This window comes from Parasteatoda tepidariorum, chromosome 4 (genome assembly GCF_982258835.1).
Source record: "Parasteatoda tepidariorum strain Cologne lab strain chromosome 4, Ptep-v5.0, whole genome shotgun sequence".
Lineage (NCBI taxonomy): Eukaryota > Metazoa > Arthropoda > Arachnida > Araneae > Theridiidae > Parasteatoda > Parasteatoda tepidariorum.
This window is the reverse complement of record NC_141758.1, coordinates 10,023,657-10,042,618: the sequence shown is the minus strand read 5'-3', so window position 1 is coordinate 10,042,618 and position 18,962 is coordinate 10,023,657. Positions and strand designations below refer to the sequence as shown.

Below are 18,962 nucleotides of genomic sequence, written 5' to 3'. Positions count from 1 at the left end.
TTTAATGATATAACATGAAAGGCCCATTTAAACTTTACATTCTATAGTTTTAAGAATCATATTACTTCAAAAATTAAAATGAACAAAAAGTATACATAAGCCTCATAATTTTATGAAATTTAATTTTGTAAACAAAGTTTTCTGACAACAATTTTTATCAAAAAATTTCAAGTTTCAATAAAAATCATTATTTAGAAACTAAGAAACTTAAAATAAAGAATGCTGACGAAACAAAAACAAGAAAACAATTCTTTTTTGTCGCCATTTTTAGTGCTACAAAAATTCGTCTTTCAAAAATTCGTCCGAATTTTTATTCCATACTTTTCTGAATCATATTACTTCAAACATTGGAATATACAAGAAGTATACATAAACACATAATGTTATACCATTTAATTTTTCAAAAAAAGTATTTTGAGAACAATTTTTATCAAAAAATTATAAACTAAAAAATGGAAAATAAAGAATTCTTAGGATAAAAAAACGATTTCAAGAATTCTTTACATTGAAATAAAAACTTTCATATTGTTTCTTTTTTTATTATTCTTATAGTTCTTAATCAGACGTAAAAAACCATTCTGTAGAGAACCATCATCAAATGAAAAAAAAATATTTACAGTCAAATTTTTTATTGTAAAAATCATTGCACTTACCTGATTTATAATTCCCGGAGAATTCCAAAATGATAAGTTCCTTGTTTGAAAACTTTATTCTCAAATAATAGATACATAGTTTATCCCTTCATTACTTTTAGATAACATACTACACAGCAAAATTTTATAATAGATATGAAATTGAATCTGTAGCTAAAAACAGAATAGCTGAATTCTAGTTGAACTTATTCTTTCAAAACTGAAAAATACTTACCAAGAAAGCGATTAAAATTAATTAAGAATCAGCGCAAATGGCACTATTTCAAGAAACTTGGATAATTTTTTATTGTTGTTTTCCGAATTATATGGATACAGAAATATATACTATTCTATAACGAAGAAGAATATGTTATAACTATTACAATTTTGTATGTTCTGAATTCATATTTATTCACTGGAATGACGAAAGCAATGTTGACTTCACTTTAATTCGTAATGAATTGAAGACAGAAGAAATGCATTTTACCTTAATACACACATCTGTAACAGTATCCGAAATCGGAAGTCATCAGTTGCAAGTTTGTTGATAATAGAAATTAAAAATTATTGCGGAATTTTTCTTCAAATGTTTGGCGTGTTCTGTTCCTGAAAGATTTACTAATATTCTGGAGATTTTTTTCAAGTTCTTCGGCCTTCTCCTTAGGGAAATTTTGTTTCTTATTTGCTGCTAAAAAATGGCGTCTGATTCAGTCAATGATTTCGATGGAACTAAATGAAAACGTGATAAATTAATGTCCGATATTTACAGGCTCCCGCTAGACGGCGTACTCGAGTGTTGCGATCGCGAATTGAAACTTAAAATTTTCTGATAAAAACTGTTGTCAAAAAACTTTTTTTACTTAATTAAATTATATAAAATTAAATTATATAAAATTATGAGGCTTATATATACTTTTTGCTAATTTTAATGTTTGAAGTAATATGATTCTTAAAACTATGGAATGTAAAGTTTAAATAGGTCCTTCATGTTATACCTTTAAACTTAGTAAAACTTTTTCTCAGACATTAGGTTTTAACTCTAATAATGTGCAAGAGGTCGTGGATTCGATCCCCACCAACTGAAGGCTACCCATGGAGTAAATGGTGACCGAATCACGTTATGTCTGTCGAGTCACTAAGTCCTCCATGTTTTAACCGGCTTCATTCGAGTAAAGATTATACAGCTGCATAACATCGACCGATAATTATAATTTGACATAAAATCCCACAGTGCTTCTAATAATATGGCCAGGGACTGTAATTTGGCGAAAATAGAGCCGCCGGCATAGTCTGGTTCCCTGCAAATATCAGCTTGATTGCATCCATTTTTAATTTTTCTGATTTTGCCCACTTTATCATCAATGGAGAACGCTTTACGTTTACTGTTCACCATAGTTAAATTTGAGACACTTGTTTGCATGATTTTTTAAACTGAACTGAGAGCAAAAAGAAGTTGAAATGAGGGCCTTATCAACACATATTAGTGTCCAACCCTTTAACCAATAATGAATAATTGCTCATTCCCTCTGACAGAAAATGCATATTGATCCAACCTGGGTTGGAAACATCTGCTTTGTTTGTTTAGGGATGGGAAAGTGAGATAAAAGAAGCAAACAAGAAAAAATGCACATTCCCCACTATAAATGGTTTTGAAAATCGGTATATGTATTTTTTTTAAAGTAGAAATTTCAAAATTATTACAAAAAAAATCAGTTGAAGACAGAAAAAAGTTCTTTATATGCAATTTCTTCACTTTTTTGGTGCACTATATCCACAAAAAATAACATTAACCATGTATAGCAAGGCACGGGACCGAACATTTCGTTCACTCTATTAACATTTATTAACATTTCATATATATATATATATATATATATATATATATATATATATATATATATATATATATATATATATATGATATTTATATATATATATTTATATACATAATACATTGAAAAAATTATATGGCCTCCTCGGTCACCCGACCTATCATGTCTTGATTTCTGGGGTCATATGAAAACACTGGTTGAATATACTACCCTAAAAGGAAATTTTCACTTAAAATAGTATAATTTTATTGACATCATAATTATGCTGATATCTTCTTTCTTATGCACCACACATTTGTTAATGATACTGAAATTTTTAAAGGTTGTATATTTTATGGCATAATATTATTCGGAAAGCTACAGTTTCTCGTTCAGTTTTATCAAGTTGGCTTTTTATCTGCCATTATTAATTAGCACACGTGAAAAGATTAGATAATAATTATCACTCAAAAATAAGATGTATTATTCCAGTTGCAATTGTTTTAGTCATATGTTCTTGTCATCGTCAACATGGCTCGTATTTTACAAAACGAAAACCTCCTCGTAGTTTATTCCAAACGTTTCTTGCATTTTGAATGGAAGCTTGAAGAATAATTTTATGAGCAACCGCCAAGAGCACAACAGAGAAATAATGATATTTAAATTTCCCTCCACCTCTATTTATGTATAAATCTGAGGAAAAAAGAAATGTGGAAAACCGTTATCTTTATTAATGCATTTCAGAATCTTGTTAACCGCAGTTAACAACTCGAAAACATTTCTTTTTTACATAATGTTAATCATATTGCTTTCCTAAATGAAAAGATATTTAAATACTTTTATATTTGAATAAATAAAAAATATACGAGGAAAAAAACATTTATTCTAAGGGCAACAAAAATTTCAATTACCTAGAAATTATTTTTAATTTAGTGCTGCCATCTATCAGAAAAAATAGGAGTTGTATTTTCATATATTTGTTTTCCTTTGACTACGTCACAACCCTTATCTAACTTTATCCGAGAAAGAAAGGAGCAGGTCGTCGTCGTTAAAGAATCAGACCCAAAGTCCCCTCGCTCCGCCCATTTTGCGTCATAGCGATAGCTACTCCCCTTTGCACACGAAATCATCATTCTCAGCCAATGAGAAATAAGTTACCATTTGTTAGCTCCTTCCTTTTAAAGCGCGAAATAATTTTCAAAGGAAAATTAGGAAACCCTTAAAATTTTCAGATTTAATATTTTAACCATTTTGTTGCATTCAATTTTTTTTTAAACTTTTCGCAGGGTGAAACAATTATTTAATAATAATTACCACCTCGTTGGAAGGCGAACTTTCTGTCCCCTGAGCCATCACGGGTCGCTCAAAGCATTATGTAACTCTTTTTGCGCTAGCAAGAATCGCCAAGGTTGCTGTATTTGAAATTTAAAAAAAAACATGTTGTTGTCTGCCTGCCAGCAGGGTATACACGGTGGTTTAAATGAAAACATTAACTGGAGAAGGAGATTTAACATTGATGTGTACAAAATTTATAAACAACTTGATATTATTAAATACATAAAAATAAATAGAATGAATTGGATCACCCACGTTATTCGAATGAGTGACGACAACACAATAAAAAAGATACTGCTTTTTAGACCTACTGGAAAAAGAAAGCGGGGAAGGCCGCGATTGAGATGGGCTGACTCAGTGCAGTTTGGTTTTCTCGCAATTAATGAAAAAAAATTGGAGATCTTAAATATATCGGAAGTCGTCATGGAGAAATCTTCAGAGGAAGGCTTTAGCTCACATTGGGCTGTCTGGCCAACTATGATGATAATGAGACAATTAGGTACCAAAGCTTCCAAAAGTGTTGGTAATTTTTCCAGCATTTTAAAATTTTCATTGCGATAGAGCCTCTTTCTTTCTTTATTTACGAAAAGATTGGGTGCCTGGGCGACGCAGCGGCGCCTAACCCTACATCGTGATAAATAATTTATAATCATTGCATAAAAACATTTTGTGTTGAGCAACATTATGGTAGCTTTATTCGATAAAGCTTCAATAAAGTGGGATTGCATATGAATTTTTATATCACTTATATGTAGTGGCGTGGAAAATAACTATCAATGAATGAAAAGTAAGGCATTAAAACATTAACTTAGATAGCACTAGAATAAATTTTTGCAAAAAGCGTAGAAAGTTGGTAGCCCTGGAATCCCTAACGATAAATCTTCCCTCTCAAAATAAACTAAAATCGAGAGATTTACCCGAACTCTATTTGCATTTAAAAGGTTTAATTATAGAAGGAAAATCGTTATGTCATTAAAAAAAATTGAAAAAGTTTGGTTTTCTTAGGTTGGTTTCTTAGGTTCTCTTGGTTTTACATGCAGATATATGTATCTGTATGAAAAACTATGAGAAATGAGCAACAAAACATAAGACTGTACACTCTGTTATTTATCGCTTATTACTTGCTCATTTCTTCGTATGATTTAGCTGTAGGTTTTCAATTAGCATCAAATTTAAAGATATTAAAAATACTGTATGCGATGGAGCAGGGGTATTTTTTCACCCAATAATTCTTCACTTTTTTTTCCAGTGATCATCATCCAGGATTAAAATCTTGTCGCCTTTTCCTCAAATCTAATACACTTTACACAGACATCGATGTTGCTGACATTAGTTGTTTTACCACACGTTCTAAAATAAAATGACAATCTGATTTAAAGAAATTGAAATCACTTATATTTCCGAATATGAAAATAAAAACTTCGTAAATATTTAGTCCTGTATTCTGCAAATTTTACTATAGAATTCGCTACCAGTTTATTAGAACTGTGTCAAAAAGCAGAGCAGTAGACATCCCTGCAAGGGTACCACAACCCCTTTTAATCTCAACGTCCACATTGCAAGTCAAAATTTTTTAACACCCCTTCATGAAAGTTCATTACAAATGTTTATTAAAATTTTACGATTTAATACTTTATAACTGTTTTATTAAATTAAAGTTAGAATGATTTTTTCCATCACTGGATACAAATACTTTAAACACAGATACACAACTTATTATATTGAGAAGTTTTTCAGGATAGGCAATAGTAATTCAGTTTAGCTTTATTGTCATTTGGCTACCACTTAAAATGTTCTGTTTCTTCTGGGTGGACAGCTATGCTACTAAAGCTGTGATTTAGAAGTAGACAATTCAACCAAGTTTCATTTCTTCGTCATCAGCACCTAAATGTTTCCAGAGATGATGCTCTGTGATTTAGAACACAAGTAGGGTTCGTGACGCACGTAGTGTTGTCCTTTATCTTCTTTTCCTTTATTTTTTCAGAATTCCACTGTTGCAGTTCAGCAGATCCAAAAACAATGAATGTGACAGAACAAATGAAATAAATAGCCACAGTTGTGTAGAATACTTTACTCCAGTTTTCTATTGTGGTCTGAAGAGTAAATTAATGTTAATAAATTACTTGCTTTTGCAAAAAAGTGGTCAAAACATGTTTTTAGCCGAAAAGAAAAGAATTTTTAAGAAGAAAAAAAACTGACTTTTATTGGTGAAAGGGAACATGTGTTGGCGATTGTTGTTCCGAGTTGTCGCCAATACGATCCATGTTCCCTACAGCCAATAAGAGCGGTTTTTATATTTTGCGATGCAGAGCAAAAATATCGACATTCAAACTTTTCGTTACGCCCACTTTATTTAGTCGACATCTACTCGATGACCTGTCTGCTTTACTAAACCGGCGTCCACGTCATGACCTGAATGTATTTGTACCGAACGAAATCGACGTCCACTCGCTAAACTGCCTGTACGAGTGCCGTACTAAGCAGGCATTCACGTGATGACTTGTGAGTATTTGCCCCGTACTAAGTCACCATCCTCGCGATGATCTATGTGTACGTGCGCCGTATTTAGCCAGCGTCCATGTGATGACTTGTGCGTACGAGAACCATACAAAGCCGGCGTTCATGCGATGACCTGTGCGTACGAGAACCATACAAAGCAGTCCTACACGCAATGACTCGTGAGTACGAGTGCCGTACTAAGACGGCATCCACGCGATGACTTGTGTGTACGAGTGGCGTACTAAGCTGGTATTATGCTATAACCTTTGTGTAGATGCGCTGTTTTTAGCTGGAGCCAGCGTGATATTATTTTCTAACCGGTCGAATTTACTCCAAACTTCCACTGGATAATATTCCAGTGACCTATATTGAAAGTATGCCACTTTTAGTGTAGCTTAAATGCGCATAGTGTGCTTTGTAAGTGTATTGTTTTGTAAGTTTATTGCTACAAAAATACTTGAAAAAGCATTTCCAAACTTAACTTATGGAGAGTTACTAATTATTTAGAGAGAAAATAACTAATTGCGAGAAAACATGACGAATATTAAACAGAAATTAACGGAAATCAGACGAGTTTCCTTTATATTTTATTTTATTTTTCAAATTTAGTTCATATTTAGTTTATAGCATGTAGAAAAAAGTAAAAATAAATCTAGTGCATTTTTTGTAATCATGAATAATAAATTTATGTAATTGTTTTTAGTTAATTTTTAATGCATAGTATAAAATTGACTGATGTTGACAATTTTTCGCATGAAAAAAGAGATAGTAAAGAACATTAGTAGAGCGTTAAAGAGCAGAAGATGGAGCCCGTTATCTTTTTTCTATTTTATTTTTTATATACGTTTAAATTAAAAGGCATTTTTAATAACTATATTTCGTATTTTAACGAAACAGATAGGTAGGTACTTTATTTATATTTCACTAGAGCTACACAAAGGGTTATCGGCGACTGCCTGGAAAACATCACAGAGATTGCTATCACATGCCACCACAATTTTGATGGCCTTTTTGCTTTGGTAGTCAGACGACCAGCGCGCGAAGTCGAGCACTTTACGGTAGAACAGTTTAACCAGGACCAATACCACGCACCTTCGGTTCTTACGGCAGACTGATCAAAGTCTCCCACTAGCTTACTGACAGCAGCCAGCGTTGCTTGACTTTGATGTTCAAAAGGGAACCGTGTCTTTACGATCAATCCACTGCAGGACTTAAACGCAACAGTTAAGGAAATAAATTTTAAAAAATATATTTGTTCCAAATATTTAAATTATGCAATTTGTTTCGCATTTTGTTTAATTGTGCAAGTTGTTTTTTGTTTTCATAATTATTGACCGAAACAATTTTAATAAAATCAATTTTTTTTATTCTTCTTTTAATCTACAATAGCTAACTTTCTATTATTTTCATTGATACTGCATGTATATCTAGTACAAAGTCCGACGGTCTTTGGTTTTTTAAAATAAACAATTTAAATTATTTCGGTTTTTCACAATAATTCATTTTGCGATTGCTTAATAATTACTTTTTTGATGCATCTTACACCCCTGTCATCCCCATATTTATTAACTTTTTTATTTAATCTGGGTTGAAGAGCAGACCTAATTTTGAGTTTACGAATATCAATGATCAACTTTATAGCCAACTGATATTGAACCCAAAACGAAAGACGAGGGAACTCTTGGATCAAGCATTGGGTCAGACTAGCTTTCACGGAGGACTTTTTGATGGAACTAACCCTCTTTTGCGTTAAATGAAGAGGAGAACAACGAAACCTTAACCCATGATCCTGCTACCACTGAGGATATTTCACGTTAGCCAGTGCCAGTCGAGAGCAGAATTCGTATCAGCCAGTCCCTGTTGGTATTCGAACCTGGGTCACTTCTTTGGGAGGCAAACTCTCCATCCCTGAGCTACAGCGGCTCTACCCCGTATTTTATTATTTTTCTTAGCATTGAAAATATAAGAGAAATTTAACTTACTCCACTATGTAGGAAATACGCTACCGCCATTGGCGCTATAACACCAGACAAGCTAGCGATTGTGTTTGCTATGCCATAAATAGTTCCTAAAGCGATTAAACAATATATTTGATAAAGTTTTTAAAAGTAATACTAACTTGAAACAAAACATGAAGTTTATAATCTAAAATAGTAGGAAAAGCAAACTAACATATAAGTTTAAATTTTTCTATTATAACATCCCATGCAAATTTCCTTTTTAAAATGCTTCATTTATCTTGAACTTACCAGAAAAGTTAGGCGTCATATCCACAGTGGTAATGTTATATCCTGAAAATACGCAACCATCAATTCCTAATCCAATGGACAGTAAGGCAACTATGAGTTCGGGACGACAACCAGATTGTGTTATAGCCAATAAACAAATAGCTGGTGCCGTCATACCTAAGAAAAATTAATTATAATATCCTAATTTGAACATTCTGAACTACAAAATGTTTTCTTTACAAATAGTTCCTAAATCAATCAATTCCTATTAATCAATAATGTTTAGTATATAAAAAAATTAACTATAATTAATACAGTAAAGTTAGTGCCAAAATAGTATTTTTTATACATTAAATCTCTTACTACAACTATTTGTTTCTATTGACTTGTGTATAGTCTCATTTAATTCAGTGATAAAAAAGGCAAAGGAAGCAAAGCCTCACTTGTTTTAATTGTAATGACAGGTCCGTAAACAAATAAAAAATTGTTTGGTTGCTTATTTGATTATTTTTGTATATTGCTTTTAGTACGTGAAACGTTTATAACTTTTAAACTATTAGTTTGATCATTACGGGATTCTCTTATTCAATTCATCGTGAAAAAATACACCAGAAACGTTAAATCAAAAATTGTGCGCGGAAGAAGTGAAACTTCATAATGTGGAAATGAAAATAGGAAGGGGTAGAAATTGATTTTTAGTGAAATCATATTGTTTCTTTAAGACAAACTTTATTAACATTGCTTACAATTCGCAATTGATCGCGTCTTTTAATTATCATTTTCGAGTGGAGAAATATCCAAATCTATAACATTTACAATGGGATTATGATAACTAAAGTAAGATACGAAATGTTTGAGTTCTATTTTTTGAATATTTCTTGCAAAAACTGCATCAATGGTAGTTCCCCCTTTGGTTGCTGGATCATTCCCACCATTTATCATTTCCAATCCAAATTTGTCTTTAAGGAAGGTTAATAATGTTTCAGCTTCAGGTAACGAGAAATTCACATTAAAATTTCCTGCAAGGATCACAGGCCGCTCGTTGCCATGGTAGCGTTAAACGTTTAACGCAACCTTGTTGGAAGTCGCATTAGGAGTTTCACTTCAATTATCTTCCCTCAAATCACCCCCTTTTCCGTCAAAAGAAGGGTAAGCGTACGGATTATATATGTACCAAAAAAAACTTAATTCTACCTAAGGGCTATGCACCCTTACTAATCACATTCAACCGTTTTGAGATTCCTTATACAATTATAAAAATGGATGTAAATGGATACAAGACAAAATCTGCAGATAGTATAATCATCGTATAACACCATGAAATAATTTGGTTACTAAATAATAAGGGTCAGGACAGCCTGGTTGGCAGAGCCCTATATTCCTGTTTGTGAGAACTGGCGTTCGAATCCAGCCTGCTGAATACTCCCTGTATAGTAAATAGTGACTGGTGCTCATTAAATCTGTCGGGTCACAAATTTCTACATCTTCTCATTACAAACCAATACCTCAGGGGATACTGAGTTGGAAATAAATCGTTCTCTAGTTCAGGTCAAATTATAATCTGTGGACGAATGAATGAATGTATAAATAGGTTTGCCCTATTAACGGGTGTGGCAAAAGACGAATTCTTGCCCATAGATGGCACCACTGGAAAAAAGAACAATCGCCCCCCTTCTGCCTTAATGATCGACAACAATAGCAGCAACAACTAAACAATAAAAAATATAAATTATAACATTCAGAGTGGAAAGTAAGTTAAGGCATCGGGGAACTTTCCCCTATTACAAAGGGTTAATTTAGAGCGATATTTTTTTTTTTTAATTTTGCTGCCTTACATGTAGAGTAGATAATGAGAGTAAAAGTGTTGCGAACTCTGTGCAGTACTAAGTTAAATAAAAAATTAAAATAAAATAAAATACTGAATTCTCACCTATAGTATTGAACAATTTTCGAATGAATGTGATGGAAAACTTGTTGGCCTTCCTAAGTTTATCAGCAGCCCATGATGCAATCCATGAAACAAACAATTGTAGAATGAAAGGAATTGCAGACAGGAACCCATTCTAAAGAATTGAATACGAATGTTCATAAACATACACCATAAATAACTTACGATCCAGTGATCGGAGTTTCACGTGTAGGAACTCAATCTTAATGATTCAAGAACCTAACCTCAAATATGCGAACTAATTTGTGTTAACTTTTATGTAAGTTAAAGAATCAGACTCAAAAACAAACTTTCTCTGATTAAATTCACATTTTTATCGATGAATTTGAATACTTGACTTTTGAACTGTGAACTTGAATTTGTAACTTGAAATGTAAACTTGAATTTGTAACTGTAAGAGGAAGGGTAGTCGTTTTCTGAAAAATAGGGTACCCATAATTTACCCAACAAGCACACAACTTTTGGGCTAGTGAAGGGACAATGCCGGCTCACCTAAAGTGCCATTACGGCGGGCTTTTCACTGCCGTATCGGTTCCGTTAATAAAGTGAAATCTGGGCCAGAATGAGGGCCAGTGCATGGCATTTCAGGCAAACTTCTGGCAATCGTTGAAGGACCGGGACTATTTTGTTGCCTCTGGATTGCTTTGCCATTTTTGCCTGTTAAATACCGGGGAAAATTTTTTTTTTCACAGAATAAAGAGAAAATTGCCGTAAGGGCTTTTATTGAACCTTTATGATGTCTTTTTTGCCTTTTTATCAAAAGCTGAATACGTTCACTGGCATACGTCGTTGCCTCGCTTGCCGTTAAGGCACCTTAACTGTAGGCTGATTAGAAAACGTCTATGCCGTTTTCGCCTATATCGCACCTTTATTTCAGGTGTTTAGGCGAACTTCTTTGCCTTATTTACCAATGCACCACCCTTAACTCACCTCAAACTCGGTTCAATAGAAAGTTTTAATGGCGTCCTTGCCGGTATCACACCTTTATTTAAGGTGTCTCGGCATTTTTTTTATTTTTTATTATTAGAACTTAGCTTTTAATTTCAAAGGCTTCTTGCTGCATTTTGTTACAATTCTTATTTAGGGAACATAAATTGTCACGAGTGTTTGTTCTACTCGACTGATATCAGTGATAGTAATTTATTGATTCTTAGCTTTTTATATTGTAATATAACAACAACTGTCATTACATGCATACTGTTTTATGACAATATAAAAAACAAAATGGTGTAAAACAATTATTTAATTTATAACCAAATGTCCAATGAATCTTCGTACAATAAAATAGACTTTTTTTAATTTCATTTTAAACAATTATAAGCGCTATCATTTAAAGTAGAAGCATATAAAAAAAATCTTTTTGAATTGAGTATTTAAATTTTTTAAGCATTTTGAGATAGAGGAAATTAAGTACAAATTTTTATTCTAAAATAAAACACAATGCAACTCAATAAATAAGTTATTTAAGTTTTTAAAATAATGCTTATATATTTAAAACCTACATCTAGCTTTTATTGATAGAAACTTACACACAAAAGTTTATTTATCCTATAATTTTGTGTATATTCATCAAGTCATTAATTTTATTAAATATTAGATAAACAGTATATATCATAAATAGTTTTTTCAAAAAAAAAATATTTTGTACTAGTAAATAATACACCATTTTAGTAATTTTAAATATATAAAAGCAGGAATTTTAACAACAATAAAGCTTAAAATAAACCATGAAGGAGTTTTATTTCCTTGTAACAAATCAATACATCTGTATACACTATTTACATATGGACAAATATATTTTCTTTATCCCATTCCAGAAGCTTTATTTCAATGAGCCTTTTTCCTGCAAAAAATAAAGCAATTTATTTTACTATAGATATATTAAATGTTCACAGAAAAAAAAATATCATTGATTTAAATCAACTGATTTATTAAAAGCCATGGATTAAGACAAGCTGATTATTTTTACAAAAAATTATTAATTTAATTATAAAAATATGATATTGAATTTAGTTAATAAATATGCATTCTTTAGGTTGCATTTAAAAAAAACAACTAAGATCTGATTTCAGAGATAATGATAGTATTTCACTAAGAAATAATAAAAGAGATATGTATGTAAATTATTATAGTCATACATCCCTTTAATGATTATACTTAAGAAAAGTATTGATTTAAAGAAATAGATTTGAAAAAAATCAATTACTTAAATAAACTTATCATTTAACTATTATAATTATAAATACTTTTTATACTATGTAACTAATAAAAACATTATTTATAGTATGTTTAATTCAAGTCTTCTTTTTTTTCCATTAATAAGGTTATTTACTAAGAAATGGTGAAAGGGATATGCAAGCAAATTATTATTTTTTAAAATAGATCAACTGCCAAACATATTAAAATTATTCACATTTCATTTTTTAATTATTTAAATGCAGTTCATATATATGTAGCTCATAGATATCAAGACTTATTCTACCCAAAGTAATTTAAAAAAGTTTTTTCAGCAATGCAATCTGATCTAAACTAATTTAATCTGCTTTAGATATCTAATTGAAAAATAGTATCACAAACTTTAACATTCATTAGCAAATTGAGAATGAAAAACATAATTATAATTCTATTTATTCAATTAGTTTTGTAATAATTAAATAATTTTAACCATCTTAGTTAGAAATGTTAACTATTGTAGCTATAATAATATTTTAAAGTAATGTTAAGTGTTATGAAAACAATTCATTCAATGTTTTGAATGGTAAACGTAGAAAAAAAAATTTTTTTTAAATGATTTTCTTAAACCCAACAATTTATTAACAATATTCATGTTATATTTAATTTTATTTAATGCGACATTATATTAATAACCAAATTGCTGGTACATTATACATTTATCAGTTAACTGTAAAAAAAAATTAACAAAAAAGTATAATTTGCTCTAAATATAAATTTTTTAATTCCAGAAACAAAGCTTGAATAATTTTTTTAATTCTATTAATGAGCGATTCGTAACAGTTTGAGATTGATAATTAGGAAATGTTAATAGTACTTCTGTAACCAGTATCAATTATTTAATATTATTTCATACCAATATTTATTTAAAATCTGCAATTAAATTCGTGACATCCTTAATAAATTACTTTTAAGTGGAGTTTCAATTATTTTGAAAGGAAGGCAAAGTAAATATATGTGTCTTGGCATTTATATATATATATATATATGTATATATATATATTACATCAGAAATACAAATCTTTTGATTATTCAAACTGATAGTTTTAGGAACTGCATTAGTATTTGTAGAATATGTGATAACAAAAACAACAAAATCGAACACAGACATTGTCAGAAATCAGAGCAAAAAGCTAAAAAAACATGAGAATAAAGTTTTTTTTTCTTTATCAGGAATTCAGAAATTTCAGGACTATGAACTCGGATATTATTTAACTTATTAAATAAACTATTATGCTAAAATAAATGGAGAGAAAATTTATACTTTATTATTAAACTATTAGTATAAAAACTTACTTTTATTATATCTTTCCTTATCAATTTTGTATCTTTTTTATCAAATAATTATAATGCACCATATAAGAAAACACTTTTTAATTATCATTCATATAAAATATATATGATATATTGCCTTAAATATATAAAAATTTATATTATGTTAATGGATTAAAAAATAATTATGTTCCATGAAATTTAATTACATACTAATATCATAAATTATACACATCTAAATAATAACATTAATTAAACAATATTGAAATATAGCATTTCTATATTACGGGCAAGCAAGGTAGAAAATCATTCTTTATGGTATCACTAAAATCAAATTTAAATGCTGAATGTTTATTTTGCTTGCTAAATAAAGCTGCATACTTAAATATTTAGTTCTTTCCTTTTTTATTAGATATTTTGTTAATATATTTAAAGAAAAGAGTGGATATTTTTAGTTGTTTATTGAAAATATTAATTAATAGTTAAAGGAATAGTTAAATGCTATGAAAGACCTTGAATTGGCTCGGTTAATTTCAATTGGCTTAAAATAATGTTCCACAAATTGTTTTAAAAAAACACAAAACCCCCAGTTTAAACAAAAAAAACTGGTTTCTTTTCAACCATATGGTAACCTAAGGTAAAATATAAATTTATTTCTTACCATCCTTTTTGTTGATTTTTAAATTTTGAGTTTTATCTTCATTGTTGATCTTCCATCCTGACTCCCTATGAAAGAAAAAAAAAACTATAATTAGAATATGATAGTTGTAAAATTAGTTAAAACAAAAACAACAAAATCGAAACATTAAAAAAAAAAACTGTTTCTAAAATCATGTATGAAGATTAATGTAAATATTTTTATTTCAGTTATGGAATATGACAATAAGTTCATTGTTTATCATTTATCTTGTTTATACTCTAAGCATGTGGTGTGTTAGAGGAACTAAATGTGAATTGATAAATTCAATAAAACTTAGCACGAGCTTGTAGGGGAATACTTTTAGCCTTAGCCTTTCAGCCCAAATTTAATGTGGACAAAGTTTTTAATTTTTTTCATGTATTTTTTTAAGTAAAAAATATTTGCTAAAATAATTGCTTTAATACGAATATTATATGCTGGTGAAACTTATGGAAAAATGAAATGTTATATAATATTATCATTTCAAATAAAATAACGAAAAATATTTCGTTATTCATTCATAACTTTACGTAGTTATTTTAACAGTAAAAATAATTTCTTTTAAAATTTTGTTTTCTAACTAATTAAAAAAATAGAATGATAAAAAAATGTTATAACAGGCATGAAAACAGAGAAAACAAATACTAAAATATCGTAATGATATAAAATTGTCAGCACATCTTTTCACCTAATTTATACATTTATAAAGTGCATTTTTCATTTATTACGAAACCTTATTAAGAAATTATTAAATAAGAATATTGCAAAAATATAAATATAAAAGCTTATATGAGTAATAAAAACACTTGTTATTAATAAAGACTGTGTTAGAGAAATACATAAAGTGAACTTAATTTTGATAAGCACAATAATTATTAATTAAAAAAATCAAAATTCTTTTGCAAATCAAAAATATGTGATTTAATTGAAAAAAATATTAATATTTAATGTTTCACTATGTTCTTACCTTATTTAGCTGTTGATGGCTGTTGATCGCTGGATTAGCATTTCTTGGATCTTTCGCCCTGTCTTTCCATAAAAGAAAAGGAATAAATTAGAGTATGATCGTCATAAAAACAGTTAAAAATCAACAAAATCAAAACTGTTTCTAACTAATTATATTTTATAATTTTTGTTAAAAACAATTTTTTGATTTAAATGAAATTAATTTTGATTTAAAGGAAAGAGAAGGATCATATATTAAAATTACGGCGAATATTTATATTTTTGGTAACTGACGATAAGTTGAATGTTTACCAAATTTTACCTTACCAAATTTTCTCTTAAAATTTTTTTGATTCTAATTTAGAAAAAGAACTAGTCTTTTAGCCAATTAGAATTAAAATAAATAGATAAATTAGAATTAAAATAAATAGACAAATTCTAAATAAAGCTTTTGTTAGTTAGGGCTCCCTCTCAATTTTAAAAATATAATTTCCTGAATTTTTGAGGAATAGTTTCCAACAATTTTTAGATTATATATTTCCACTACACAGTTATCATCATAAATTTTAATTAAACAATTAATAAAAATTCTTTTTTGTAGAAAATGTATACACTTTCTTAAACACAAAATTGTCAAAGGTGAAGGCTGAACAGGTATATTTTAGAATTAACAACCATTTAAAAACTCAAAATAGTAAATTAAGAAGATAAATTACATGAGATAAATTATAGATTTTGCACAATAACTGGAAAAAAAGAATTAGTAATCGTCTTTATAGCATTGAGGACCAACAATATTTAATACAAAAAGCTTTATTTCATGAAAAAAATTATTATACAGAAAATATTATTATACTTATGAATAAATTTTAAAAATAATAACCATGAAATAATATTCTAATTTCTATTCAAAAAAATTGAACGTAATTTTTAAATTAAATTTGCTTTATAAAAAATTCAGTTTTACAACATAATAATTTTATAACGAATTAATTCATTTTAAAACAAATTTAATCGTAAAATTAAACTTAATATAAAGATTTGAAATGTTCTTATACCTCTACAGCAATTCATTAAATGCAAAAGAAGTATAAAAACAACAAAATAAAAATTAGAAATACTGTCCTTCTATTTAATATGTCATTTTGTTATTTATTTATTTAGAACAAAGAATATATTATATTGAGTATCAAAACAAATATTTAAATTGTTTAAAAATATATTCTGAAAATACTCAAAAAAACTTTAAAAGTGGAAGTGTTTAGTGGAACAATTTTTACATGTTTACCAACGTTATTATTATTTTTTTTAATTTAAAAAAGTCAAAGCAGAAAAATATCAAAATTAAAGTATAATTTAAATATAAAGTAACTAATTAGAGATGAGAAAATTTAAACTCTTACTATTTATTTATTTATTTTATGGTGGTTCAAAAAAATATTTCTTCTTATATCTAATCAAAATTATTATTTGAAACAATAAGTGACACCCGCGGTTTAGATAATTCAAATAATGTTTTTTAACAATCCTTCAGAGAAAAAATATGGCTACCGAAATGAAGTAAATTATTAAATTAATCAATGCTTCCGAAAAATGAAAGAAGCATTTTTAATTAAAGCATAAGAAATCATAAATTTTTCTTTTATTAGATAGAGTTAATTGAACTTTTATTTATTAAAAAAATCGTCTAATTCATTTTAAAACTAAACTAGCAGCTTAAACTAAACAACAGGAAAGCATAAGATAAAATAGCCAACTGAAGTATTATAGTTATAAAACATAATTTCTAAAAACTTAGCAAATAAAATCAAAGCGAATTAAACTAATTTTAAAAAGCTATTTAATAAATAAGTTAAAAATTTTTTTAAATTACATGAACTAAAGAGAAAAAACTTGTTACTTACTTGTTACTTAGTGCCACCATTTCTATTTTTCGAAGAAAGAAGAAAACTAGGGGCTACGTTTATCTCCTTCTTTTTACACCCTTTTCGCCAAATGAATCTTTTAGCTTGTTCTATACATAGAAGTAATCAACGACCTCCTACTGAGCAGCTTTTCCGTACTTGAAAGGAATGTTTCTTAGAATTGGGGGTAGGGGACAAAATGTGCTTCCCCACATTCTTTTTAGTTCAAGGACTTCAAACATACTTATCTGGTGATTTCAAACCGTAATGAATATCTATTTTGAATTCTTAAAGACAATTTCTGGTCCTCATAATAAAAAATTAATCTGCACTAAAATATTTTATTAACTATTAGCAATAAGCAAGCTTACTAAATTAAAAAATTATTGAAGTCAAAATTCATTTGAGTACTTTTCGTAAGAAAAATTTTTAATACATATAAACTGGGAAATAATGCTTACATATATATTTTGATTTGCGAAGTAGTAAATTAGAATATCGTTTCTTTATAATGAACAGTAAAGATTCCATAATTAAGGACGTTTAAGTAAATAAACCATTTTTTAGGTTTCATCAGCTTTTTAACAATTTTAGTACATAAAAACACGTTCTACTTTTATGAATTATTTTTTATAAATAATTAAATAACTTTAATTGGGCAAATTTATTTACATTAGCAAACTGGTTTAGTAAAATATAATATTAGCACTACAAAATTATAAATTTTTAAAAAAATATATATATATTTTCGTCTAAAAGTCTTTATAAATCACTCCCCGAGTTAAGAATTTTTTTGTTTTTGTTTATGAATGAATGCATGACGACTGGTTTTTTTTATATCATTCAATTACATTACTAAAAAATAATTATATTTTTGGTTGAAAGCTAATGATCAGAAAGATTTAAAATCCTAAATAACCAACTGCAACAAATTCATTACCTTGGATACTTAAAGCAAAAATTTGAGGTTACTTTATTTTTCTACTAAATACTTACTTCTTTTAACTATCTTTATAAGGATAATGATGTTCTTTTAACTTTCTTACAGACGATATTCATACGATGAAATTTTATTTAGCTATGCATATTTATACTTTCTATGGCATTAAAATTCAGGATTTTTAAATTCTTTAACATAAAAATCGTAACTTTAACTTTAAAACTTTATTTTATTTACGTTTAAGCAACAACATTGATTTTAGAAATCCATTATTAGTTTTCAAACAGTTTTATTTAGTTTATATTTTAAATTTATACTTTGAAACACACTTATATACACGCAGTTTATATTTCAAAACATGCATCGAAATTTTTTGAAGTAACATCAGTTTTTATTTTGCTATTATTTGCATAGCTATAACACATGAAAAACGTTATTTTTTATTTTATCATTTGAAACTTTAAATATTTCATTAAATGCATAGTTAAAAATTACCTGTCTATTTTTTGTTTAAAAATCATTTCATCTATACAAAAA

The 18,962-nt window shown here is 28.4% G+C and overlaps 1 protein-coding gene and 1 long non-coding RNA gene across 2 annotated transcripts in view; both read right to left on the bottom strand.

Moving 5' to 3' along the window:
* Window positions 1-5,409: 5,409 nt before the first annotated feature.
* Window positions 5,410-18,962, bottom strand: part of LOC147810656 (putative inorganic phosphate cotransporter) — a 34,522-nt gene continuing 20,969 nt past the window's right edge. The window contains exons 6-9 of the mRNA XM_087160454.1: window positions 10,436-10,568; window positions 8,527-8,682; window positions 8,260-8,345; window positions 5,410-5,871 (exon numbers count right to left, since the gene is read on the bottom strand). Of these exons, the coding sequence (XP_087016580.1) occupies window positions 5,656-5,871; window positions 8,260-8,345; window positions 8,527-8,682; window positions 10,436-10,568 (591 nt within the window). The 3' untranslated portion in view covers window positions 5,410-5,655. The remainder of the gene's footprint in view (window positions 5,872-8,259; window positions 8,346-8,526; window positions 8,683-10,435; window positions 10,569-18,962) is intronic.
* On the bottom strand, window positions 12,175-17,734 carry LOC147810657 (uncharacterized). Its single transcript, XR_015432936.1, has 4 exons — window positions 17,486-17,734; window positions 15,604-15,665; window positions 14,619-14,683; window positions 12,175-12,296 (listed from the first exon to the last, which is right to left on the bottom strand). It is a non-coding gene; the product is annotated as an uncharacterized LOC147810657 (long non-coding RNA).